Source organism: Micropterus salmoides, unplaced genomic scaffold (genome assembly GCF_014851395.1).
Source record: "Micropterus salmoides isolate LMB-PRFRI ecotype aquatic unplaced genomic scaffold, ASM1485139v1 Ms_hic_scaffold_10, whole genome shotgun sequence".
NCBI classification, from domain to species: Eukaryota; Metazoa; Chordata; class Actinopteri; order Centrarchiformes; family Centrarchidae; genus Micropterus; species Micropterus salmoides.
The window spans coordinates 6,408,887-6,435,040 of NW_024040041.1; the positions used below are offsets into that span (position 1 = coordinate 6,408,887).

At 42.5% G+C, this 26,154-nt stretch overlaps 1 protein-coding gene across 4 annotated transcripts in view; it reads left to right on the plus strand.

Moving 5' to 3' along the window:
• LOC119882423 (thyroid hormone receptor alpha) overlaps positions 1-26,154 on the plus strand; it is a 106,727-nt gene that overhangs the window by 78,126 nt on the left and 2,447 nt on the right. For 2 of the 4 annotated variants that reach the window (XM_038692460.1, XM_038692478.1), the window contains 6 exons: positions 845-906; positions 2,506-2,606; positions 3,812-3,959; positions 7,109-7,314; positions 19,117-19,263; positions 24,563-24,821. In XM_038692460.1, coding sequence (XP_038548388.1) covers positions 845-906; positions 2,506-2,606; positions 3,812-3,959; positions 7,109-7,314; positions 19,117-19,263; positions 24,563-24,821 — 923 coding nt within the window. Of the gene's footprint in view, positions 1-844; positions 907-2,484; positions 2,607-3,811; positions 3,960-7,108; positions 7,315-19,116; positions 19,264-24,562; positions 24,822-26,154 lie in introns of all 4 variants that reach the window. The other 2 variants (XM_038692450.1, XM_038692469.1) reach the window with 1 other exon arrangement.

Here is a 26,154-nt window from a genome sequence, read left to right on the forward strand (position 1 = left end):
CAGACCAAAAGTAAACACTAAGACATGAACCGAGACCCAGAACGAGGAGCTAAGACACAGAGCTAATCCTAAACTTAAGGATGTGGATGAATGAAATAATAAACAAGGATACACAGAAACTAAAGCAGAAAGATCAAAATCATAATGACTAAACGGATCATAACCCCACAACCAGACACACAGACAGTAACAAACCAATCAGCACAAGCACAGAGTAACAGGACACAAGAAATAACTGAAACTCAAAACACAGACTAACCATGTAACAGATACTGGACACAGGGCAATAGACAGGACAGAACCCAAAACCCAACATACTATAAGACAGACACTAAAAAGACTACAAATAACATGACTGAAAACTAAATGACCAAAGCAGAACAGACAGGCCCACAGTGTGACATAGCACCCTCATGAGACGCCCTGGGCTTCCAAGTAACGCCAATGTAACCCATCCACCGTAACGTAATGTACTTATTTCAGCCCAAAACACGATGTTTTCCTAAATGTAACCAAAACCATGATCTTTCCTAAACCTATCAAGTAGTTTTTCATGCCTAAACCTAAGCAAACTGCATATTGTATAAACCGCATCTTAAAAAGGCGTCTCATATGGATGCTGAAGGGTACCTTGTGTGTCGAATACCGACACTTTGTCGGGCTTTTGCAAAGCATCAGTATTTGAAGCCCTGAGCCGAGAACGTGTTGTTTATTGACGTTTTTTAAATTATACAATTAACCAAGTAACCAAAAATAATGAATTAATGGATAATGAAAACAATGTGTTTTTGTCACAATGTTCTTCTTTTTCACATTTTTGTCTCCATTTCTCCCCGCCTTCCAGGTGGCCAGATGTGCCGAAGAGAAAGAGTAAGAAGAGCCAGTGTTCGGTGAAGAGTATGTCTGGTAAGGATTTATCATCTCCGCAGGAAGATTTGGCCAGTGTTCAGTGTGTGACTCTGCAGCTGGCTCCGCTGGGCAGTTTTAGAATTAATCTAGCACAATAATTTGCCCATTATACAACAATTTAACAAATCATGCATGCTTCAACAAAGCTGAAACAAACCCCTCTCAAGACCTATCAGTATTTTTAACCCTATAACATGCAGATTTATGTTCATACTAAACAGTATTATCTGACTAGTTGTGTCTCACCTGGTCATAACAATGTGCCTTTTTTTACTTATGTGTTAGTTCCTGTATTAAAAGCCTTAACTGTAATTTCAAGGTTCCAATGGAATTTTGATGACAAGGAAATCTTTGTGTTTATGTGTAAATCACAGATTGGGTCTTTAAGAGATCAGTCACAGGCAAATGGACTGTTTTCTTTAGGGCTGTACTAGTAGTCTCTAATCTTATTATAGGCTGCTGTGAATCACCTCAATATGCAGCCCTGTTTTTTTGCAAGCATTAGGCGTGTGTTGTCCTCTTTTGGAAATCATGGCCTATATTTATTAAAGTTTTGAGAATTTAGGCTGCTCTCCAATTTAGGAGGAAAAAAGCTCTTCCATATAAGTGACGAATCAGACATATTCATCAAGCAGTTTCTTTAGTGATCACATGATTAAGACCACCTCTGAGAAGGACTTAACGGCAATCTACCCCATTGTTCATTCTTTAAAATATCTTTATTTTCTCAATTGTGTCCTTCTTATGGTTGGTAAAGTTTATTTCTTTGAAATCCTGAATATCTCAGAATAGTGATGTCTCTCGGGATGAAGGACTCTTTAAATGCGATATACTCCCCGCTTTCTTCCTCGTCCTTCCTGTAAAAAATGAGTCATGTGTTGATGAGACTGCGAGCAATTGTGATTGGGTGGTTGGGTCGTGTGTGTCAAGGTGTGTGTGGAGGTTGGTGGCTTGCTTAGGCATTTCAATGAATGCACGTCTAAGAAAACCCTGGCTATATTCAGAAACGCCTACTACATACTACTGGCAACCGCATACTGCATACTCTATGGAGTAGTAGTGTGCAGTATGAAACTGTTAAATTGATTTATTTTGCAGTATGCTAGGCCAGCCAGTAAACAATAGGAGGAATAGAAATGTAAGGAAGACTTAAAACATTTTTAAAATGTAATCTTGTGTAAGGCTGCAGCCGATCTGTAACAGACACTTGCTTTGGTAAATTGGTGCATAAATAAGAACTAAAGCGGCGAATGGAAATGAAAAGTCAAGACGAAATTCATATTTCATGAATTCTAGGAATGTGACTGTGTCTGTGTTTAGAAAAGACTACCAGTCTTAAATATGCTCCATCCTGTAACACAGTCTCTTGGGGCCCTATGCACAGGAGCTTCATTGAGGCCCCTGTGATAACACTCAGCTCCCTCCTCCCTCTCCTCCTTCCCCTCATCTTCTCCTCTCCTCCTCATCACCACTGTTCTTCATCCTCACTGTCGACCCCGCCCCCCTCGCTCATACTCATTGGTTCTCCCTTCTCTCATTTCACCACATCTTCAACCTCCTCCTTCTGTCCTATAGCTCTTAGTGTCTCTGTTCCAGGGTACATCCCCAGCTACCTGGAGAAGGATGAGCCGTGCGTGGTGTGTGGGGACAAGGCGACTGGCTACCACTACCGCTGCATCACCTGCGAGGGATGCAAGGTACAGCTCCCTCTTTCTAAACGATTTGAAGCTTTAGCCTCAGTCTTTTAGCACAATGTCATTTTTATTGCCATCAAGTGTATGGTGAACACGTCTTGTTTTAAAACGAGACTGTAAACATTACAACGTAAACTGGAGACTGTCTTTTCAACCAACTCGTGGAGTTGTTTGCTTGATTAGCTAGCTAGCTAGAGTTGATCAAATCTGCACAGAATTTTGATTATGTATGTCTTATCTTATTTTATCTCCATTGTTTGAAAAATGTGGCGCCAGCTCAAAATGTTCGCTGGCAAGTATTTTGGAATTACATCCTTGATGTTTTGAATTTTTTAAGGTCTTTTCACAGTACCACCCTTTGTTCCTTGTGGCTAATTAATGCTGGCAGAATTATCTGAAGTTTTTTAGTCATCTGTTTCACAGAACAAATGTACTTACAATACTTATATGATCTTCTAATGTGATTCTCCCCCCAAATTTTTTAACAAGATAGTCAAAGCTGATGATTGTGATAACAAGAGAAATTATATATAAATGATTTTTTTAATACCAGGCATGGCTCTTCTAGTTGACAAAGTTTTGTCTGTAATGTTATTTTAATCCAGAAAATAAGGCATAAAATAAAACTGAACATTATTTTCAATCAGAAAATTTATTCTTACTCATGTCACTGTCCAGCAGTTACTTTGCAGGAGGCCTCTTGATGGCAGGGTGTTGGTATTCTGCTGAGCAGAGGTTTATTATCCAATGATTGGCGCCCCATTGAGCAGCCTGTCCACGGTCTCTAAAAATGGCTTCAGCTAATCTCAAACCAAACTGCCATACTCACTGATGCTTCTCTGCTTACAATCATGTCTTTGTGAACCTCTTTGATAGTGTGATTCTACTCAAACTGCTCCCCAACTGTCTTGTACAAAAGTGATTACTGAGAGACGTTCAGTCAGCCATCACTTCATTAACCACTCTCAGCAAGCAGGATCCTGTCACGCAATTATCAGCCTGCCATGCGATAAGCCCCATTTAATGCTTCATGTTTTATGCTAATAGAAACACAAGAACATTTAATTGGTGGACTTAATTTTTGATGTTATGTAGTTGCATACTTCACTCAATCAGTGAATGTTCTATCTCTGTGTTTGTCTTTATTTCTTTTAATGTCTCTTCCTTTGTCTTTTCTTCTCTTTTTCCACTTCCTTTCCTCTCTTCAGGGTTTTTTCCGCAGGACCATCCAGAAGAACCTACATCCATCTTACTCCTGTAAATATGAAGGCTGCTGCATCATCGACAAGATCACACGCAACCAGTGCCAGCTGTGCCGCTTTAAGAAGTGCATCTGTGTGGGCATGGCCATGGACTGTGAGTTATTATCAGCTCATGTACTTTTATCACTGCTGGTATTTAGATTCATGAGATTAAAGGCCAATTTATACTTCTGCGTTTCTGAGAATCTATGCCGTAACCTACATACAGCCGTGTACCCTAATCCATACCCTACACTGTAGCCTGACGTGCCCCATAAAATATAACCACACGCATTTCCTCCTACGCATTTCCAGCTTGTCCTTCTTCTGCCTCAACCTGTTTGAGGGTCGTAAATACCCTTTCCAACCTGAGGTTGATTAGTTTGGCTTTATGTAAAATGTCTTGACAACTATTGGATGAATTTCAATGAAATTAGTTACATACATCCATGTTTACCTTAGGGATTGTTGTAAAACCTTTGGTGATCCCAACCATTAGCCTTTCATCTAGCGCCATCATCAAGTCAACTTTAAATTTGTCCAATTTGAGACTAAACACTTGCAAAACTAAATACATTCCCATCAGCCTCCACTATGTACTCTATTTAGTGCTAACTAGCAAATGTCTGTCCATCCATCCATCGTCAACCGCTTATCCTGCGTACAGGGCCGCGGGGCTAACTAGCAAATGTCTGTCCATCCATCCATCGTCAACCGCTTATCCTGCGTACAGGGCCGCGGGGCTAACTAGCAAATGTGAGAATGCTAAACATTAGCATGTTAGCTTTTCCCCTTTTCCCTATGTAATAGAGCCACTAGCATGGCTGTGGACTTACACTCCTGTAGTCCTGGAAGCAGAAGTTGTGTAGCTGACTGCTCGTCAGACTCACTGTTTGATGTCAGAGCAAGGTGCACATCATACAGTATGTGCCACATTTGTCTTTATGTGCATTCACAGGTGTACACAAAGATTTCTGCACTGCCTTGCAGTCTGTGTAGTCAAGGAGAGGAACAGCAGCGTAGACACACACACACACACACACACACACACACACACACACGTACTCATACAATATCATCTACTTTGATGTTGGTCATGATATTAATTAACAGTACAGCTGCTCCGGTTGAGAAAGAAAATGGTTTGTTGAAAAGACAAATTTACACCATCTGGACTTTACTTCAACTACACTGCACTTAAATTATGTTGCTTAAATCTGACTACCTGTAGCAGCAGTGGTCCTTTACATTTCTGTGCTGCTAATGAATAAACAGAGAAACAACTTTAGACATATATAATCGAACACAAGATGCTCGCATAGACTTTTGCATCCTGGCCAGCCTGCTTTTTAGTGATATCACAAAACTCCTCGCAAACCACGACTGCAGCCGTCATGGAGCAACAGCGAAGCATACACTGTACACAAATAGTAACAAAATATAGAATGCAACAAACTAGATATGTTTAATGTAAAGCATTCAGTGTTACATCAGACCTTTCATTCTGTCAGCATTTAACTGAAGGCTTTTGAAGGTCATCCGGGTTCAGTTATGAGTATGTTGAATATACAGTGACAATTCTTTTAGATTCATCAGGATCAAATTTGCTGAAAGACACACATGTAGTCCTTGCTCCTGCAGGAAGTGTGAGGTTCAAGTGATTCATTCACAAAGCAAAGTAATAGCATTCAAGGACGCGGAGACCAGAGCTCTATGATTAAAAGCAATCACTGAATGAGTCATCCAGTCACATTTTAGTTCGTGTAATTTAAGCTTTCTTACAATGGACAAAATGCACAGTGAAACCTCTGGTTAAACGTTGTTGGTGAAAAGATGTGTCCACTCACAGTCCGCAAACACAAATGGTTTTACAGCTTTTCCATTTCAGTTAAATTTTTACCCATTCTAGCAGCAATGTAAATGCTCCGTACTTGTATAGCGCCTTTCTAGTCTTTTCGACCACTCAAAGCGCTTTTTACACTACATCTGCATTCACCAGTCACACACATTCATACACTGAGCCTAAGTGTAGTTTCAAACGGAAACTAACATTCACACTCACTCATACACTAGGGGCAATTCTTTTAAGGACACCGAGACCATTTTACACGCCTTCATCTCATCACGCCTGGATTATTGCAACAGCCTTTTCACCTGTTTAACCCAAAAATCTATTGATCGACTCCAGACTGTCCAGAATTCAGCTGCCAGGCTTTTAACCAGAACAAAGAAATATGACCACATTACTCCTATTTTAGCTTCATTACACTGGCTCCCAGTATGTTTTAGAATTGACTTTAAAATTCTATTGATCACTTTTAAAGCTCTTCATGGCCTCTCGCCTTGTTATATTTCTGACCTTTTAGTCCCATACGCACCAGCACGTACCTTGAGATCCTCGGGCAGAGGTCTGTTGTCTGTTCCAGAGTCTCGACTGAAAACTAAAGGGGACAGAGCGTTTGCTGTCAGGACCCCGAGGCTCTGGAACAGCCTGCCCGAGGAAATCAGGTCGGCTGAGTCAGTGAACTCCCATAGTGAAGTCCCTTCTTAAAACATACTTTTATAGGAGAGCTTTTCCCGACCTTATTTGACTTTATTTTATCCCTTTTATTTTATTGTATTTTACTAATTTTATATTCAATTTTCATGCTCTTAACTTTTTTTTGTATTATTCTTTACACTTGTTAAAGCACTTTGTAACTTGTTTTTGAAAAGTGCTCTACAAATAAGGATTATTATTATATTATATTATAATTCGGGGTTCAGTATCTTGGACACTTCGACACGCGAGCCGGGGATTGAACCGCCGACCGAGTCATTGTGAGCGTGTTAGCAAGCTGATTTTAGCATTTAGCTCAAAGCACCACTGTTATTAAGTACTCCCTTACAGAGCCGCTGGCGTGGGAGTCAATAACTAGAGGATGGTTCATCATCAGGTCAACATGTCCAATACTTTGGTTTATGATCAAATGCGTGCATAACAAATGACAGCTGCACTTTGTGTTTAGTGCTAATCCCAAATGTTAGATTGCTAACTCCATCCATTATTCCATATATTATCTATAGCCGCTTATCCGGGTGAGAGGCGGGGTACACCATAGACAGGGCTGACACAAAGAGACAAACAACCATACAAATTCACATTCACACCTAAGGGCAATATAGAGTCATCAGTTACAGACAGTTGTTGTTGAAGACCTGCATACTTCAACTGTAGCCTCACTTCATTTACTCAATGTTCTCTTCCCCCATCCTGCCTATCAGTGGTGTTGGACGAGTCGAAGCGCGTGGCCAAGCGGCGTCTGATCGAGGAGAACCGACAGAAAAGGAAGAGGGAGGAGATGGTGCGAACGCTGCAGACGAAGCCGGAGCCAAACACTGCAGAGTGGGAACTGATCAGGATGGTAACCGAGGCCCACCGGCACACCAACGCCCAGGGATCCAGCTGGAAACAGAAGCGCAAGTTCCTGGTAAGCTTTTAGTTTTGAGCAGGCAGAGTCTTTAGGCAGAGTGCTGTTGCATAATAATTTATAGAGAAGTCTCACAAGTCAATAGCAGTGACATCTTCTGTTCAGGGGTGGCTACTTAGTATTGTTTGCAAAAAAGTTTTACATCATGCTGGCCTGTATCCGCTGTTTTTCAATGTAAAATTACTTTTTAATCTCTCATACATCACTTTCTATTATAAAATATTCTTTGAAAGGTTTTAGTTATATTTACATTTAGCGGATGCTTTTATCCAAAGCAACTTACAATTGCTATACATGTCAGAGGTCACACGCCTCTGGAGCAACTAGGGGTTAAGTGTCTTGCTCAGGGACACAATGGTGGATGGGTCACAGTGGGGGATTGAACCCGAGTCTCTCACACCAAAGGCCTGTGTCTTGTTGCTCCATCGCCACCCAGTTGCAATAGAAAGTGGCTCTGATTTTTTTAAAATTCCATTGTAAATGTGATTATCCCATGCCAAGTTAGTTATCGTTAGCCCACTGATTTTGTGTCGAACAGCCCATTGAGGCATCAAAACTTAGTAAAATCTGATCATACAGATATTATGCGCTTATTTTTAGGTTGACTTCCCAAGGATATCATTATACCTATTTGCCTGTCATGAATAAACCTTCATGGATTCACCTGTTTCAATGGCTGAACTCCAGGAAGCTCTCTTACATATGCCGAATAATAAAGCCCCTGGGCCAGATGGTTTTCCCGCTGAACTCTATAAGGAATTCTGGGAAATACTTGCGCCCACATTCTATAGGATGGTTATGCAAATTAGGGGTACTTGCATGTTGCCTCCAACAATGAATTCTGCTAATATCAGCCTGCTCCTTAAACCAGACAAAGACCCCACACTCCCGTCCAGTTATCGCCCAATATCACTTATTAACGCAGATCTTAAAATCATCTGCAAAACCCTAGCAAGAAGGCTAGAGAAGGTCACTCCTGGTATAATACACTCTGACCAAACAGGATTTATTAAGGGTAGGCACTCCACCAACAATACACGCAGGCTACTTAACGTAATAGACTATGCCACTATTCATAACCTGGAAACTATAGTTGTTTCTTTAGATGCAGAGAAAGCATTTGACAGAGTAAATTGGAAATTTCTATTCGCTACTTTATATAAATTTGGATTTGGAAACTCTTTCATAGATTGGATTAAAATCTTATACAGTTCCCCAAGAGCTTCTGTCAAAACAAATGATCATACTTCTCCATGCTTTAGTCTCCAGAGGGGTACCAGGCAGGGTTGCCCACTCTCTCCCTCGCTATTTGCTATTTTTATAGAACCACTAGCAGCTGCGATCAGACAAAATAATAATATTAAAGGAATTCAAACAGAAAATATACACCATAAGATAAGCCTTTATGCAGATGATGTATTACTTTTCCTCCTAAACTCACAAACGTCTCTTTCTGAGACAATCACACTTATAGATAAATTCTCATCCATCTCAGACTACTCCATTAACTGGAGTAAATCCATAGTTTTACCTGTAAAGTGTGATTTCCAGAGTATATCTACCACACCGCTAAAGTCTGGGAATATTAAATATCTGGGTGTCAATATTTCTTCCAGGCTGTCAGAACTGACATGGCTAAACTACACGCCTTTACTTAAATCTATAGAGGATGACCTTGTACGGTGGACATCATTACCTATATCACTCATGGGAAGAGTCTCCACCATAAAAATGATGGTCCTACCTAAAATCAATTATCTGTTTTCAATGTTACCCACCAAACCCTCTGCTGTCTGGTTTAAATCACTGGACTCAAACATCTCAAAATTTTTGTGGAAAAATAAACCCCCACGAATCAGTCTAAAAACTATGCAAAAAGCAAAAGACTGTGGTGGTTTAGAACTGCCAAATTTTTATCATTACTTCCTGTCTAATAGACTACAATATATCTCAAAATGGATCAATCAGAGCCCCCTGGACCACTCATGGATGGACATAGAACAAACCTTCTGTAATGAAATTAAAATTTCCGATATGCCATTCATCAGTTCCAGCATCAAACGTCATACCTGCTTTAAAAGCATTAACATAAGCACTTCCTTGGCAGCTTGGTGGGAACTTCTCAAAATATCTGGGTCTTCACCTATCCCATGCAGATTTACCCCAATCTGGAATAATCCTGACATCCTGCAAAATAAGAAAACACTAAATTCCCCACTGTGGTATGACAAAGGGATAAGACATCTAGAGCATGTAATGCAAGGCAGTAACTTTATTCCATTCCAGGATCTAGTGGCACAATATGGAATTAGCCATAATAGATTTCTGGAATTTCAACAGTTTAAATCCATAATTCAGGCTAGATTTAAGGATAAAATAATGGACTTAGATTTACCTCCAATGATAACAGACTTTCTTAAACTCTCGCCTCCAAAACTGTTATCAAAAGTATACATGTTACTGTTAAAAACAGATAGTTCAATCTCTCTCCCATTCTTAAAATGGGAAACAGATCTATCCATTAGTCCAGACCAAAACTTTTGGATGCAGATATGTTTAAATACCTTTAGAATGACTACAAATCCCAATCTACAACTTATACAGTATAAAACTCTCCATAGAACACACTATACTGGACAAAGGATGTTCAGAATGGGTCTTATGCAGTCAAACATCTGCCGGAACTGCTCAGGTAACATATCTGATAGTTACATGCATGCTATGTGGCAATGTACACCTGTTCAAAAGTTCTGGCAGAAGATATGTGAAGACCTATCGATATGGCTAAGTTACCCCGTCCCAGTTTCCCCATCACTCTGCGTGCTGGGGGACCTAAGTGACATTAGTATAGAGGTTGACACATCATACATGCTTCTCACTGCCTTATGCATCGCCAAGAAAACTATCCTCATGAACTGGAAGGCCAAAAAGAATATAAGTATCACCCAATATCGGAATCACCTTATAGATCACATTAGCATGGAGAAAATGTCTGCTGTAAAAAAAAACAAATTGACACAATTCCAATCTCTCTGGTCCCCCTTGATCAACTTTATCACTTAATGGGGGTGGGTGTGTACTGCCTTGCTGGTCAGGGTCCCGTACGGCTGGTAGGTGTGTCTGGGGGTGGGTTGATTCTTAGATGCATTGCGGTGCGGGCGTGGGGGACTTTTTCTAATTTTAAATGTTGGTTGATGGCATGGTGTTGGCGGGGGGCGGTGATGCGGCGCTCGGGTTGCCTAGGGCGCGGGCTTGACGGGGGGACCGGTGTTTGCCCTGTATTCGGCGTGCCGCTGCTGCGGGGTGGGTAGCCACTCTGCTTAGGTGTCACGAGGTTGTTGGTATCGGTGCGCGGGTGGTGATTTTGACTCGCGCGCTGTGCGGATGTGGTGGCGCTCGGTGCTTGGCTGCCTCCCTGTGTGTCCTGTGTGTGGGTCCGGGTTGGGGGGAGGGGGCGGGCGGCGGGCATGGCGGTGGAGGTTGGTGGGGGGGGATGCTTGTGGTGGGTTTCGGTCTGGTGGTGAACGTGCGGCGTGGGTCACGGTGTAGCCGTGGGTGGGGTCTGTGGTCTCTCTGGCTGCGGGGGGGATGGGGGCGGTTTGCGCCGGCTGGCATCTCTCCTGCGCAGCGCATTACTTGGCTGTTGTGTGCCGCTAGTTAGATTGGTAGCGGGGTAGTGTTGATTGGCTCATCTGTAGGTCATTATTGGCTTGCGTGCTTGTCGGGGGTTGGGGGCATCGGGTGCGGGCCGGGACTGGGCTGGTGTGCGGCTCTGTCCTGTGTGCATGCTGTGCATCCTGATAATTGCATTTCGGTTCTCTGAGGGGTCTGGCGACTGGTTGTTGGAGGGGTGGGGGACCGGGAAGAAGGGGTTGACGGGGTGGGTTGGGGTGCGGGCTGGTCCTTTTTGAGCTGGTTGGGGGGTGTCTCCTCTGGATTTTAGTGCCCGGACTGGATGCTTGGTGGTTGTGCCGGGATCCTGTGTATGGAGGGATTGTGCTTTGGGGTGTGTCGATGGTTGCTTGCAGTCGCGTCGCGGCCCTCTGGAGTGTGGTCGTGTTGAGTCCTAGGGGCTATTTGCATCTGCTGACTCCCTAGGGCTGAGGGGCTGTTGCTGCTGTCGCGGGGTGATTGCTGTCTCTTTTCTTTGGGGACGGTGGGGGTTTGTGTGTGGGATGCTTCGCTGCTAGGGAGGGAAGGGAGCGGGGGTGGGGGTCTTCTGGCCTGACCTGGCCTGTGTGGCATTGCCTCCTGGGTGTGGGCCGACCTTCGGATCTGGGCTGTTGGGCCGTTCTGTCCTTGGGTGGGGTCCTTGCTGCCCCGGACCTGCTCCCTTGGGGGCTGGTGGTGCTCGGAGTGCTGCTGATTGTGGGGGAGCGGTGAGGTGAGGGGTTAGCAGTGGGGCTGCCGGAGGGGCCCCGGCGAGGACGGGGGATTGTTGGACTTTGGGTTGGGGCTGCACTGACCTGCCTCTGGAGTGTGTGGGGGTCTGGGGCACGGGGCTTTGGAGCCTCTGGGTCTGGGGCGGGTCTGCGCGCTGGGGGGGCTGGGCCCCCCTGGGCCCGTCCTGGGGATGGGCGGGGTTGTCACTGACTCTGGGGTGCTACCGGTGCTAGAGGGGCTCTTGCTATAAGCCCTGGGCTGGAGGGACCTGGCGTCCTCCTGCTTAGGGGGGTGGGGGACGGGACTGAATAAATGATGGGGCCAGTCAGGAATCTGGTCTTCTAGCCTCCCTATGACCTCCTTCACCTTTCCTCCTTTGGTCATGTCTCACAACATACACCCTTAGGATCCTGGGGGACGGGCAGCCTGCAGGGCGTTTGGGGGGTGGGGCTGCTTTATTGCGGCCTCGCACTTCTTCCTCCCTCACTGCCTGTCCCTCAATTTTAATTACACATTAGACACAGAGGGCTTGGGGGGTGGGAGGGGCACGATGGGAGGCTCCACTACCTGACAGTTGTGGGGTGCCTGTGTCACAACTACCCTCCAATTTTAGTTGCACCTTAGTTACCACACACCTTATCTTCACTCCACCATACAACACTTCACAATCCATGACATGCATCCAACACAAAACAATACATTTACAGAGGCAGGCAGAGGGGTTGAAGGAGTGGGAGAGATTCTCATTGGCCTCGTGTCCTACCCCTGGAGCCCCGGGCGTTGGGGGTGCTGTGGGGTTGGTGGCGGCCTTGCCTGATCTGGGGTGGGCTGGGGGGGGTCGGGGCTCCCCTGGCGTGGGGGCCCGCCCTTGGCCTAGGGTTCTGCGGACTCGGGCTTGTGGCCTTTGCTCATTTCTGGGCGGGTGGTGTGTCCCTGGGCCTGGGGGCCCGTTGTCTCCTCTCCTCGCCTGGGCCCTCTTCGGCAGAGGTGAGGCTCCCGCTGCTTCCCCCTGCCAGCTCTCTCACGGTGGGGGCATTCGGGAGTCTCTGGGGCGCATGACCGGTGCTGTCGGGGTAGGTTTTGGTGCTCCTCCTTGGGGGTGCTTGACTGGGGGGGCTGGGCCCCTGTCCGGGGATGAATCGGCCTCGGGGGCTGCTGTCACTGGCTGCACTGTAGGGAGGGATGCCTCTGGCTGGGCTGGGGGACCGTTGGCCTGGTTCTCCCGCGTTATCGCTCCCTGGCGGTAGCGAGCTTCCCGGCACGGCTTTCTGCTGTTCTTCCTTGGGGCGGGGTACAGCTTCCCCCTGGACATGCGGTCTGGGGTCCTTTGCGCTTTGGGGGGTCGCAGGGTGTCCTGGCTTCTGGGGGTGGGGGTCTGCGGTGGGATTGTGGGACGATTATCGATGCATCTTGATGTATTATACTTTTTCCCTGGGCAGGGTCTCTGGATGGCTGCTGGGCGTTTAGTTTGTGCGTTGGAGTCCGGGGGAGGCATCTCCTCGTTGGCTTGGAGGGACCTGTTTGCGTTCCTGTTTTGCTTCGTTGGCCTCGGATCCGTGCTTGCCCATTTCTCTGTCGGCCAGTTGTTGGACCCCTCTGGATACTGAGGTATATAGTTAGTTTTCGGGATGTGCAGTGTGGGTGCGGGGCAGGGCTGTGCTCCGGTTTGTTCTGGGTTTGTGCCTGGAGTTCTCGGCCCTTGATGGATGGGTGGGTTGTTGGTGGCATGCAGCTGAGCTAGTTGATTTTGCCTCGTTGCTGGTTTGGCTGGTGTTGCATGGCGGCCGGGGGCGCGCTGGGCATGGGGGATGTCGGCTGGCGCCGGCGGCCTTAGTTTTTTCCGGCAGTTGGGGGGACGGTGGACTTTTATTGGCGGGTGCACGGTGACCTGTGCGGCGCGTTTGCTGCCGGGCTGGGGCTTGCTGCTGGTGTCTCTCTCCGCTGGCTTTCGCTGTCGTGTTGTTCCGTTTGCTCTCTCTCATTTGCCCGACCTCGCACGCGGGATTCGCGGGGGGCTGCTGGGCATGGGTGTCGCCGTGCTCGCGCAGTGTGCGCGTTGGGCTCGTCACTTGTGCATTGGTGTTGATGATTGCGTGGCATTTGGGCATTGTGGTTGTTTGCTGCGCGGCGGTGGGGTGCTGGATGGGGGAGGCCACTGGTCTATGTTGTGTCTGCGACGCGGTCGGTCCGGGCGCTGCTCTTCCTCTTTTGCGTTCCGTCGGCATTACGTTGTCAACTGGCATTTGGGTCGGGGTCTTCTGCGTTTGCATCGCGGTGCATCTGGGAGTCTTTGTTTTTTTTTGATTTGATTTATTCTTTTTCTTTCTTCCACCCCTATTGGCTACTGGGGTTCTTGCCTGCCTGTTACAGTCGTGGCGTCCCACTCTCTCTAACAACTACATTCTTTAACAGGCTTATGCGCACACACATGTACATACACACACATACAGACACATTCACCCACACAGACACAAACAAACTTAGGTTGTCCCTGGTAGAATTATTCCTGATGCCTTTCTTTCAGTTACTTATTTAAATTAATTATTATTCCAGCTCTCGTGGCTGTGTTGTGTTGCTTATTTAGTGTGTGTGACTGTTTCTTGTTTTCATTGTTCTCTTAGTTGTCTTAATATGTCATTAATATGTCAGCTGTTTATTGCTGCTGTTCGGCTGGTTTTCTTTTACTATTATTATTATTTTTATTGTTTTTTTTGTTTGTGTTTGTTTGTTGTTGTTTTTCTCCTCCCCAAGCCCCCCTCTCTGTTCTCTTGCAGGTTTCGTTGCTTTCTGCAATTGGTGTTTCCCACAGCTTTTCCCTGTTGTCCCCACCCTCCATCCCCCTTTCCCCCTTCTCTTGCAGGTGTTGTCCTTTCTCTGTGCTGTCTGTTTGTGCCCCCCCATCCCCGTGTCTGCCCCCCTGTCCGGCCCGGTGACAAATCAATACATAATTAAATAAATAATAAAACAGACAAAGGAGTATTTTAATACTCTCTTGTTAAAGTAAAATCTGTCTGGCACAATATGGTATCCAGGTCATTATACTCTATACCAGGCTGCTGGGCAGGACAGGTTTAAAAAAAAAAAAAAAAAAAATGAATAAACCTTCATACAAAAAACTCAAAATACGCTCGTTATTACTCTTGCCTGAGAATCATCCTATTTTTTAAGTTTTCTTCAGCATCAAAGCAATCCAGGGATTGGATTGTGTGTGCAGCCTCTGGTACATTGCAAACAGGAACTGCGAATTCAGCCTACTTTTAATGGTGCTTTAAATAAATATAGGCCAATAATAATGTCACGTAAGTGTCAAAATCCAAAAATATCTTTTTTAATGTTGCACTAGTTTCTTCTGTGTCAGATTTTGAAAACCCTTTCTGTAAATGATTCAGGCTGATTTTTTACATAAATTATACATTACAAAATTTATTTACATTTACATACCAGAAACGTAAGCATTGTGTTGTGAACATACACAGCAAGTTCAACCCATTACTTGGTTTTGAGATCTTGCAAAATGTCCAACATGAAAACATAACAAAAAACTTCACCAAGAAAAGTCATATTTTTATTAATAGGGTGTCTAAATCACTAATGTTATTAATTACTTGCAGTATCTGCGTAGTAGTTCAATCCTCCTTTTATATAGCTCATTATTTTAAAGTGTTCGGCCATGGTTTCCACTTCAAAAATCAAACACATGAAAGAAAGCAACTTTCTTTTCAATTTCAAAAGAAACTATTTTGACTGCACTCCTTTTCATCAGCAACTCGCTCTGTAGCGTCCCATGTGATCGGTGCCACGTGTAGATGCATGTGTCTACACTGCCGATGGTTACCTTAAGGCAGAGGTCAGATGACTGTTACCAGGCAACCATTCCATGAAGGCAAAGATGGGTTTATAGTCGCATACAGTTTTTGAAAGTCTGCCGAAAAATTGCCCGAGGGTGGCGGCGGCCAGTTCAAGGTGAACAGAGAAGAGAGGGATGCTCAAGAGAAAAGAGCACATTTCCATATTTGGGAGAAAGTAAGTGATACAGCAGGCATGGCCAATCAGAGCGCAGCAGCTATCTGTTGTTACAGCAAATTCACTTCTTTATACTTAATGTTTCCCTCTAGTGATTAATAAAGTCTTGCTGTCATTGTGTTGCTTGAAGCTGTTTCCTGTCTGTTATAGCTCTCAAGCTCCCATTTTATCAAAACAGGATAGGGATCAGCTGGGTAGCTATGAATGGAGACCTGTGCACTGTTGGCATTCCCCCAGTCAGTTAGGTAACTTCTTACCTCAGTTCCCCCTGATGCTAAATCCACTGTGGCACAGATACGTTGCTTTGATTCAAAGATGCCATGTGCCTTTAAATAAGTGATCCTCTGTGTATATCCAATCACACCTTGACCTCCTAAGACTTCATTGTCAACTTTATTTTAGTCTTATTGACTAAGTAGATTATGCTGTTACAAAATCACAAAATATTTAGATGCATAAGCATATCGTAGCATAGTATGCTGCACCTTCTAAACTGTCAACATTGTACCGCAACACGGCTCATCTAATTGTCTTCACATGACCCTGTTAAACTCACATGACGTCTTCCTCAAGTACAGGCTGGAATTTTAACCTCTAATTTACTCTGCTTTGTTATCTACTACTATTACTTTTAAAGGCCAGTGGCATTTAAATTGTTTCCAGGCTGTTGCTATGTGGAGTCTATGATATTTTGTGCTCTTACAAGTCTGTAAGGCTTTTATAACGTCAGGATTTTCTTCTCTTAGCTAGCTAGTCCCACCTCTTTGGACAAACTATAAAATGTAAAGAATGTAATAATTAATTGTATGATAATTAAAAGAGATTCTCAGCTCATAGTCTTCATTTATCCAAAGCTATCGAACAGGCAGCCTTCAAATAAGTCTAAGAATTCCTCTTACGGAATGACCTCCTGGTCATGGTCCATATAAGTCTGGTTTTAATTAGGGCTGCAACTGATGACTATTTTGGTAATCGATTAATCTATCAATTATTGAAACGAATAATGACTATTCAGATATGAATCGCAAAATTACGCATTGCGTCTTATATAGCTATCCGCTTTTAAATTAAACTTGAGGTTGCTTTAGGCATGTGTGTTCAAAAATACACGGAGCAGTTTACACACCAGTACTGCAACACACCTGGACACTATATACAAAGAAAGGAATTTCACAACGTTTATATATTTTATATATTTTCCCTAACTCAACAACTCACAAAACTAATTGTGATTTTTTTAAGGGAGTTTGGGGTGGATTAGCCACCGCCTCACGCATAGACAGAAGAACTGTTTTCTCTTCTTTAGAAAGTATGAAATTGTCCGGTGTTATTTAATCTTGCGCACTCGGCAGCAGCATGTTCTCCAGCTGGGAAAGTCGCCATGAGCAATGCGTCGTTTATGTAAAGTCAGGGCACATCTGGAATGTGAACGCGGCCGTTGTGTATCATAATTATGTGCTACTCTCAGCGCCATTAACAATCAATCAAATGACTAGGCTTTTTGGCTTTTTCCCTCTCCTTCATTGAGTTATATCTGTTTTTTGTGCATGTAACAGGTTTGCAAAGTGAAAAAGCCCAAAGTCCAGCCCAAAGGGAGTTCCCATCTCCCACAGAAAGCTCTGCTCTGAACCACTTGAAAACAGCTCATTTGTAGTCCAGCCCTTCACTTCCTTTACTTGTGACGTCACAATGAAAACGCCTCATAAAGCTTGCCAAGCGGCTAGCGGGGTCAGACACGCCCTCAAACCAAGCTAGTCTGAGCGGAGGCCCTTTGTTTGGTTTTCCATTGTAGAAATGTTGCACCTGTACCTGCTTCCAGGTTCCAAGCGAGCTGAGGGATACTAAAATGTAACGTGAAAACACGACAGACTGCTGATTGGTCAGAGAGAATATTCACTATGCACTGCATCATCATTGCACCAGACAGAGGCCAGCAACAGAAAGTTTTATATTTTACAGTTTTCGTAAGGAATTTCATCACTAAATCCGCTTCTGAGAAGTTTTGAGGTGACAAATCAGCTGTGTAGATTTTGAATATTGACAGTTTTACGCGAAGTGATGACGGAACAAAAATGTGCTTGAATATTTCCGGACTTGAGGAGCTCCGCAAGTGGCTGCGCGGGAAGGCTGCGCGGGAAGGCTGCGCGGGTCTGGCTGCGCGGGAAGGCTGCGCGGGTCTGGCTGCGCGGGAAGGCTGCGCCGTCACACAGACCGCTGCAGCAACAACGGCAGAGGAAAACAGCTGGAAGGTTTTCATACCGCTTATCTGTCTTTACATTCTGAGGAATGTTTTAACTTAAAAAAGAGAAAGCTGTGTGGATCGCTGGTGTGTGTGTCGCATTGAACACTATGTCACTGCAGCAATGTGCAATATGAGAAAAATATGGTACCATGTAAACCTGTTCTGGTACAACCCCTAATTAAGATTTTGAACCTGAAAATGAGCATAATACCACCTTTTTAACATGAAGCTAGCTAACTAGCTTAACGAGACGAGTCTTCATCATCCACAGAGCAACAACAATACATGCCTCCTCTTCAGATGCTCCGGTGTTTCCATGAAAGCTCAGCTTGGCAGACGCTGCAGTTAACAACCTTTTTGGCTGAGTGAAAAGTGCGATGTTCCCACACTTTGGAGGCTTTAGGTTGTGAAGGTGTCACTGCAGTGCTGATGTTGTGCTGTTTTAGTCAGCTAAAGCTGCAGCCCAATCCTTGGTTCTTATCCTGTTTGACCTATCAGCTGCCTTTGACACAGTCAGTCACAGGATCCTGCCATCTGCACTCTCACTAATGGGCATCTCAGGCAAAGCACTCCAGTGGTTCGAGTCCTACCTTTCAGGGCGTTCCTACAATGTCTTCTGACAAGGACAATTATCTTCCTCCCACTGCATTTCCACAGGCGCGCCCCAAGGCCCAGCGCTAGGGCCCCTTCTCTTCTCCGTTTACACCACCTCACTGGGGCCGATCATTTGCTCACATGGCTCCCTCTCTAACTTCAAGAAGCTCTTGAAGACTCATCTCTTCTGAGAACAGTTTCTATTACAACACCTCTAACGCCTAACCTCTAACATGCACTTCCTGTGCTCTTCTTCTATCCCCTTCCAAATATCCTGTATTGATTGTACTTTTTAACTTTTACTTCCTTCCCTAGGTATTTACCCCATCGATGCAACATGTGCTGTTAGCTCTTACTAGTATTTATTAGTGCTCTTACTAGTATGTATTGTCAGTTGTAGTTCTCTTACTGTATTGAAGCTTTGTTGATGCTTGTATGTTGTTCGTAAAATGTAAGTCGCTTTGGATAAAAGCCAAATTAGTAAATGTAAATTTATCAAACTTGCTTCTGACATTTCAGCAATGAAAGTTTCCTTTACCTGTGTGATGATTTGTTTCTAGTCGGATGATATCGGCCAGGGTCCGATGGTGCCCACTTCCAACGGAGATAAGGTGGACCTGGAAGCCTTCAGCGAGTTCACCAAGATCATGACCCCCGCCATCACGCGTGTCGTCGACTTTGCCAAGAAATTGCCCATGTTCTCGGCGGTAAGTTCAGTGGGTGGCTTGTGTGTGTCTTTAAATGTGTTTAACACTATAACTACTATTTGCAGGTTCCAGTCTGTCATCTACGACAGAATATCAGGCCACATTGAGGAGTAAAAAAAATCAGAGATGATGAGAATAAAGTCATAATATTATGAGAATAAAGTTGTATTTTTAAGCTACATGTTGAGCAGCCTTCTGCCTCCTTGCGTAAATTTGACTAACGTGGAGAATCTTGTGAAGTAATACTCGTTGTAATCATCAGTACGTGGTAGTTTAAAAAAAAACCTATGGATGCTTACTTCCAGACTGCCTCACAGTATGATTAGGGCTCATATTTTTGGCATGGGTGGCCTCCGGAGACAGCTTTTCCAACCATCTTATAGTGCTAACATTAGCTTAATTAGCTAGCTAAAGCTGTTACAATCTGCCAGTGACAGCTGTCATTTCAGCTGCCAAAATTTACTGTTGCCGGTTAGAAAATAAGAAGCCTGCTTTTGTCAGTCAAGATGCAAGAATGGAAAACTTGCGAGGTGTGACGCCAATAACTTAAGAGGGTGTAGCTGAATGGTGAATTGTAAAAGATTTTGTGAGCCTGGTATTGGCTGAATAATTGTGTTCAGCAAAGCTAAACAAGCCGATTTTACCTTTAACCCTGGTATGATATGATTGGTCAGGTTACAAAATTAGCAGCAGGCACCAGCCAAATGCTGGAAAAATATGCAGGTGGCTGGTAGATTTCCTTCATTTAATAGGAACGACTGGGGAAGGGTGTGGCAGTGGGAGAGAGAGTTCGGTAGCACTTTATAATAACTACACACTATAAAGCATTAGTTAAGCATTGGTAAATAAAGAATTCATCATTTATACAGCATTGTTCATACTTCAATACACATTAGTAAGTCATTCATAAACACAGTTATAAATGTTTTATTCTTTATTATCTACACACTATGAAGCAGTTGTTAAGTATTAGTACATTTTTAATTCATCATTTATAAACCATTGATCTTACATTAATACATATTAGTAAGTCATTTATAAACGTAGTATTCTTTATTAATAAGCTCATCTATAATGTGCTTAATAATTGTATTTTCATACTTTATACATTATCGGTTCACTATTTATAAATGAAGTATTATTTTTATGACAAACCATTTATATATGAGTTGTTAATGGTTCATAAGGTCATTTGGAAAAAAATTTTAAAAATGATGACATAGGTTAACTGCCTGTTTTTTGATACTTTCCCGAGAAAGAATATAAACAATCTCAGCATAACTCGTAAATCTACCAGTGGCAAAGCCCAAAGGATGCTACTACCCGAAAGATGCCCCAGCTAACTTTACAGGGTAAAACCCTCACCGTTACAGGCCTGGTCCGTTTCTCTGAGACACTACCAGCTCATCAATGATGTGCTTAATGATTGTATTTGATAAAAAGCGTTATTCCAATGAAAAACCATATATATGCGCCTATGGTTCATACGATCATATAGAACGTTTAAGGAAATTATTTAATAAGTATGTTCTCTCTAAAGTAAGGACAATCTAGGCCATACAAAACATTACAAATGAGAATGAAAAAAGTCTCAGTTAGGCTTCTTAAGTCTCAGCTTTATTAGGGCCTGGGTTAACACCTCTATGTCGTGTCGTTTTTGGACGTCTCGGCGGTCAAGTTAGCAAAAATAAATACGCAACGTCCGGTTACGCTTTCAAGATAAGACTAGTGACTAACGTTTTGAAACAGAACGTTAGTTGCGTTCCATGCGCAACCGAAGAAAAAAACTCAATATTGACTTTGTGTTTAACACAGGAAAAAAGTGAAAGTATGGTTTCTGGTCAAGCCGCCCTTCTCAACCATGTCTCCTCCTTACCATAGACTGTAGCCCACATAAAAAAAATATGGCCTTAAAGCAGCGCTATTTTGACCCTTGGCGCATCCAGTAGTCTCTGCCATGTGCGCTCACTTTAGCGCCAGATCTCACCGAGGAAGAACAGAGAGAAGCGGGTGAAAACGAGATCACACCTTAAGTCTATGGATCACATGGGCCCAGAAGCGGGTCTTAAGTGTAAAAACACCATCACTCCGGATTTTTGAATGCCGTCATTTGGCGAAGGAGTTTTGTCCCCACTGGAAACTCCGGTGAGTAAAGTTTGTAACCTTCAGGAGAGAGCTAAAAGTGCAGCGTGATGCAGCTTAAATGGGCGGGTTAAAACCATATTACTGTAAATTAAAGCAGTCGGAGGATGTTGTGAACACGATGTCGTGAACTGTTCAACAGTATTTTGTTGTGTTGTGGTTTCAAACTAATCTCTGGAGGTACTTTTGGATGTGTAAGCACATGTAGTACCTTCAGAGGTATTTTTATTTACAGTATTTATCATAATACGTGTTAAAGATAATTTCCTTGACAAAAATGTGTAAACTCAGTTCAGTATTTTTTGGTTGTAATTTAATGTAATATAATGTTAAGAGATGGTGAAATTTCAGTAATTCATAGTAGTGATGTCTTGCTTAAATGCTACCTGGTAAAGTTGTAAATCTTTGGTATACCAATGTAAAACTTAAGAAGAGTCCCTGGACAACAGGGTGATGATATTGAGTTTTGACAAACGGGATGAGATCTTATTTGAAGAACATTGACTGTGATGATTTATCTGATTTATTCTGCACTATACATGCAGCCTGGTTTTTGAGACCCTGGATTGTAGCTTAGAGGTCAACTCTTCGCTGGATGCAGATGGCGAGCGAGTCCCAGAGATGATGCTTCAGATCCCATTCAACAGGACTGACACATCAGATTACAGGACACTGGCAGATAAGAAAGATCCACCACACGTTCATTATCCTGCCCAGGTAGAGATACAAATAACTGAAAGACACTGGACACAAATTGTATTTTTTATGAAAGAGCTCTTCTTATTCGGGGGATTGTTTCAAACATGGTTGGTGCACTATGAGAGTGTTAAGATCTCTGTAATAAACCTGCCCACTGTTATTTAATCACACACAGTCTATTTCTGACCCCCTTGGTAAGTTAGCTAAAGTGCTACACTAGTGTTAAATATTCTAGACCTGTCTTTAGCATTTAAAAACTATGCCACAGGGCTTTCCCCAGTACGTTGAACTATGATGCTAAGGGGCTCCCAAGTGTGTTATAAAGTGACATGGGGTCTTGACCATAGGTCCATATGTGACGACTTGGGAGTGAGAACGGGTTGGGTTGTAGATGGTTCATTTTATGTCAACATTTTTACAGTTTATGCAGCAATAGTCTCTCGTGTTGTTGTGTTTTTTGGTGAATGAATGGGTGAAAGGCATTATGTAATAAATAATATGTTCTGGATCCCTTTGTGTTGTGTCTGTTTCCTTTTTCTGTCCAGATGATAAATGATTCTTGTGTGTTATAATATCATTTGTAAATGCTTTGTAAGGCATAGACAGCCCTCACTTTAGATGAGCTCACACAAAGTACTTATTAACAATTAGTAAATGCTTTGTAACTACCTGAATTAATCATGAGATACTTTATTAACAAATGTTTAGAGAATATCTATTGCCTTTAAATTTCATTTGTAAATTGTTAATGAGACATAGACAGTCCTCACTTTAGATGAGCTCACACAAATTACTTTACTAACCACCAGAATTAATCATGAATTGCAGTATTATTAAGTGTCATACAACATCTATGAACACACACTATTAGACCATTTCTAAATAACTACATGTCATGTCAAGTTAGCAGTTGATCAAAGTTATGAGTTATGATGAGATTATTTATATTCTTTCTCGGGAAAGTATCAAAAAACAGGCAGTTATGTAATAATTTTCTTAAACTTTCCAAATGATCTTATGAACCATTAACAACTCATATATAAATGGTTTGTCATAAAAATAATACTTCATTTATAAATAGTGAACTGATCATGTATAAAGTATGAAAATACAATTATTAAGCACATTATAGATGGGCTTATTAATAAAGAATACATGTATAACTATGTTTATAAATGACTTACTAATATGTATTAATGTAAGATCAATGGTTTATAAATGATGAATTAAAAATGTACTAATACTTAACAACTGCTTCATAGTGTGTAGATAATAAAGAATAAAACATTTATAACTGTTTATGAATGACTTACTAATGTGTATTGAAGTATGAACAATGCTTTATAAATTCCTTATTTACTAATGCTTAACTAATGCTTTATAGTGTGTAGTTATTGTATAAGTGCTACCGAGAGTTCTATACACCAGCATATTGGAACATGCTGGACTCCAGGTATTGTGAAGAAGGAGAAATGACCGAGAAACAGCCAGAGGAAAAGGTCTGAAGAGTATAAATTGAGAAGAAAGTTAGATGACCAGGCAAAGGGAGAAGGCGTTTGAACGCTGGAGAATCCTCAGAGAATTTAAATTTGGTGGGGCGGAGCTTCTGAGGGAGCACTAAAGGGAGAGGTGTGTTTGTTTGGCAGTTGAGTTGAAATATCAACAATCCTTCTGCATAATCACTTACTCTCCCTTTAATATTAGCATGACTGACAGGTTTAATGTCTCATATCTGCAACGTACATATCAATCAGCTAAAAGTACTAAACATGATGTGGTTCCATTGGGCTAAGTTTTGAGGCACTTTATTGTGAAACTTTGAACACTCATGAAAGACAGTAGTGCACTAGGTTGGTAAAGTAGGTTGTGATTTTGGATGCAGCTTCTGTTTGAATTTTTACTGGCATGTGAGCACTTCTCTTTAAAATCTGTTAACCAACTAACAAGCTTGTTAACTTAAACAAGGTCTGTTGATTGGATACTTCCTCTTTCTGCTGCCTTTGTCATGCTGCTTACTGGCTGTTATTACACCAAATAATAATCATCCCCAAAATATACGACAAAACAATTCATTTGATATAGTTCTTAAATAAAAATAAATAAAACAGTAAAAGTGTGTGTTTGTGTATGTTAAAAGAAAAATTTAATTATTAAAAAGTAATTTACTAATTAAAAAAATAAAATGAAAAAGTAAGCGAGTGTGTGTGTGTTGGGAATTCAATTCATATGGTTCCTCAAATAAATACAATAAAATAAAATTAATAGAACAGTAAAAGTGTGTGTGTGAATTAAACATAAAAATAACAAATTAACAAATAGTAATATGTTGCCATTCTTTATATTAACTTAATTGGTTCATTCATTAATTTAAAAAAAACAGATTCTGTAAAGTACGTTCATGGCATTTCCTGTCTTGATATTTCCTGATGACCTCGTATGTTGTTACGGTGTTTCCCAGCTGCCTTGTGAAGATCAGATCATCTTGCTGAAGGGCTGCTGCATGGAGATCATGTCGCTGCGCGCTGCTGTACGCTACGACCCAGAGAGCGAGACGCTGACGCTGAACGGCGAGATGGCCGTGAAACGTGAGCAGCTGAAGAACGGCGGGTTGGGCGTGGTGTCGGACGCCATCTTTGATTTGGGCAAGAGCCTGGCTCAGTTTAACCTGGATGATTCGGAGGTGGCTCTGATGCAGGCCGTGCTGCTCATGAGCTCAGGTGAGGAATAAGTAATGTTATCTTATGCTGCATGTGTAGACTTTTGATGTGTAAAGATCTCAATATTTAAACTAACCTAGTTTTATTATTCAGATTCCCATTATTTCTGCTGTTGTTCCCAACATTATAATAGCTGTTTTAGTGTAGTTAGTGAGTTTCTTTAGTCTCTTACTTAGAATAAAAGATACTGGCAAAAACAAAATAAAATATTCAGTAACACATAAATAATGCAACAAGATGAGGCTGAAATCAGATCACTTAACTGGTTTGCAGAATTCACTTTTTACCTATTCACATAAACAACAAAATGTGTCTTTACATGGAGTTGTGCGTCTGGCCTCATCAGAGGAGAACTCTGCCGGTTTTACACATCCAGGTCATTTTACTACTCATGTTGAGTGCTACTCAGCCTGCTCTATAATGAATTCTGTGGATCTGGAGGAACATCATCAATAACATCCAGTGTCATTCTACTTTAAAGTTTGTTTTTTGCTGATTATTACAACAATAAAAACCATTACTCACAAATTTAATTATTTAAATTGTAAGCAAAACATTCTTTTGCTTTTTAAAAGTCGGTCATAGGATAAACAACTATGGTATATTATTTTTATTGATTATTTTAAAACTGATCACATTGACCAAATTTAACACACTGGGATAGAAAGTGGCACATTTATCTTGAAGAGTGTCTTAGCTGAAGTCCCATCCCTCCTAAACAATATGAATAAGAATAATCTTGTCTAATCTGCCTTTAATCCCATCACTGCCCAACGCAAGTTCCTAGACAGCCGCTGTCTGTGGAACATGGCTACACCCATGTTTCTTTGAACTGGAAATAAAGAAAGATTGCATCTCTCTTTGCTCTCAGTGCAAATAGTCATCCTGAATATTAACTGCAGATTTTGCGCTGGAAAAATACATTTCACTGACCCACCGTGAAGAATGTTTACAGCATTCATCTCAAAAAGGGAAGGACATACACAGTATTGTCCACAAGTGATGCAACAAACACAGATGTTGCAGATTTCTCCAGTAAGAATTTCCAGGGATTTGAGGTTGATCTGGGTCCAAATTATTTTCAGTCTGATCAGGTCTAGGTGGGGTCCCGTTGTATTAATGTGTATTGTTGTGTGCCACCCCAAGATTTTCAGTGGTCCCACTTTTGGATCGGGTCCTATTATGGGATTTTTAGTGGATCCCCTTTTTTTGTAAAACAGTAGGTAAGAACAGGGGACCTGCAGTCATAAAAATGCCCACACAATACCTAAAACAAAAATAAACTAGATATTTTGCTCTTGTGGAAAGTCACTTTCTGCTTCAAGATGAGGTG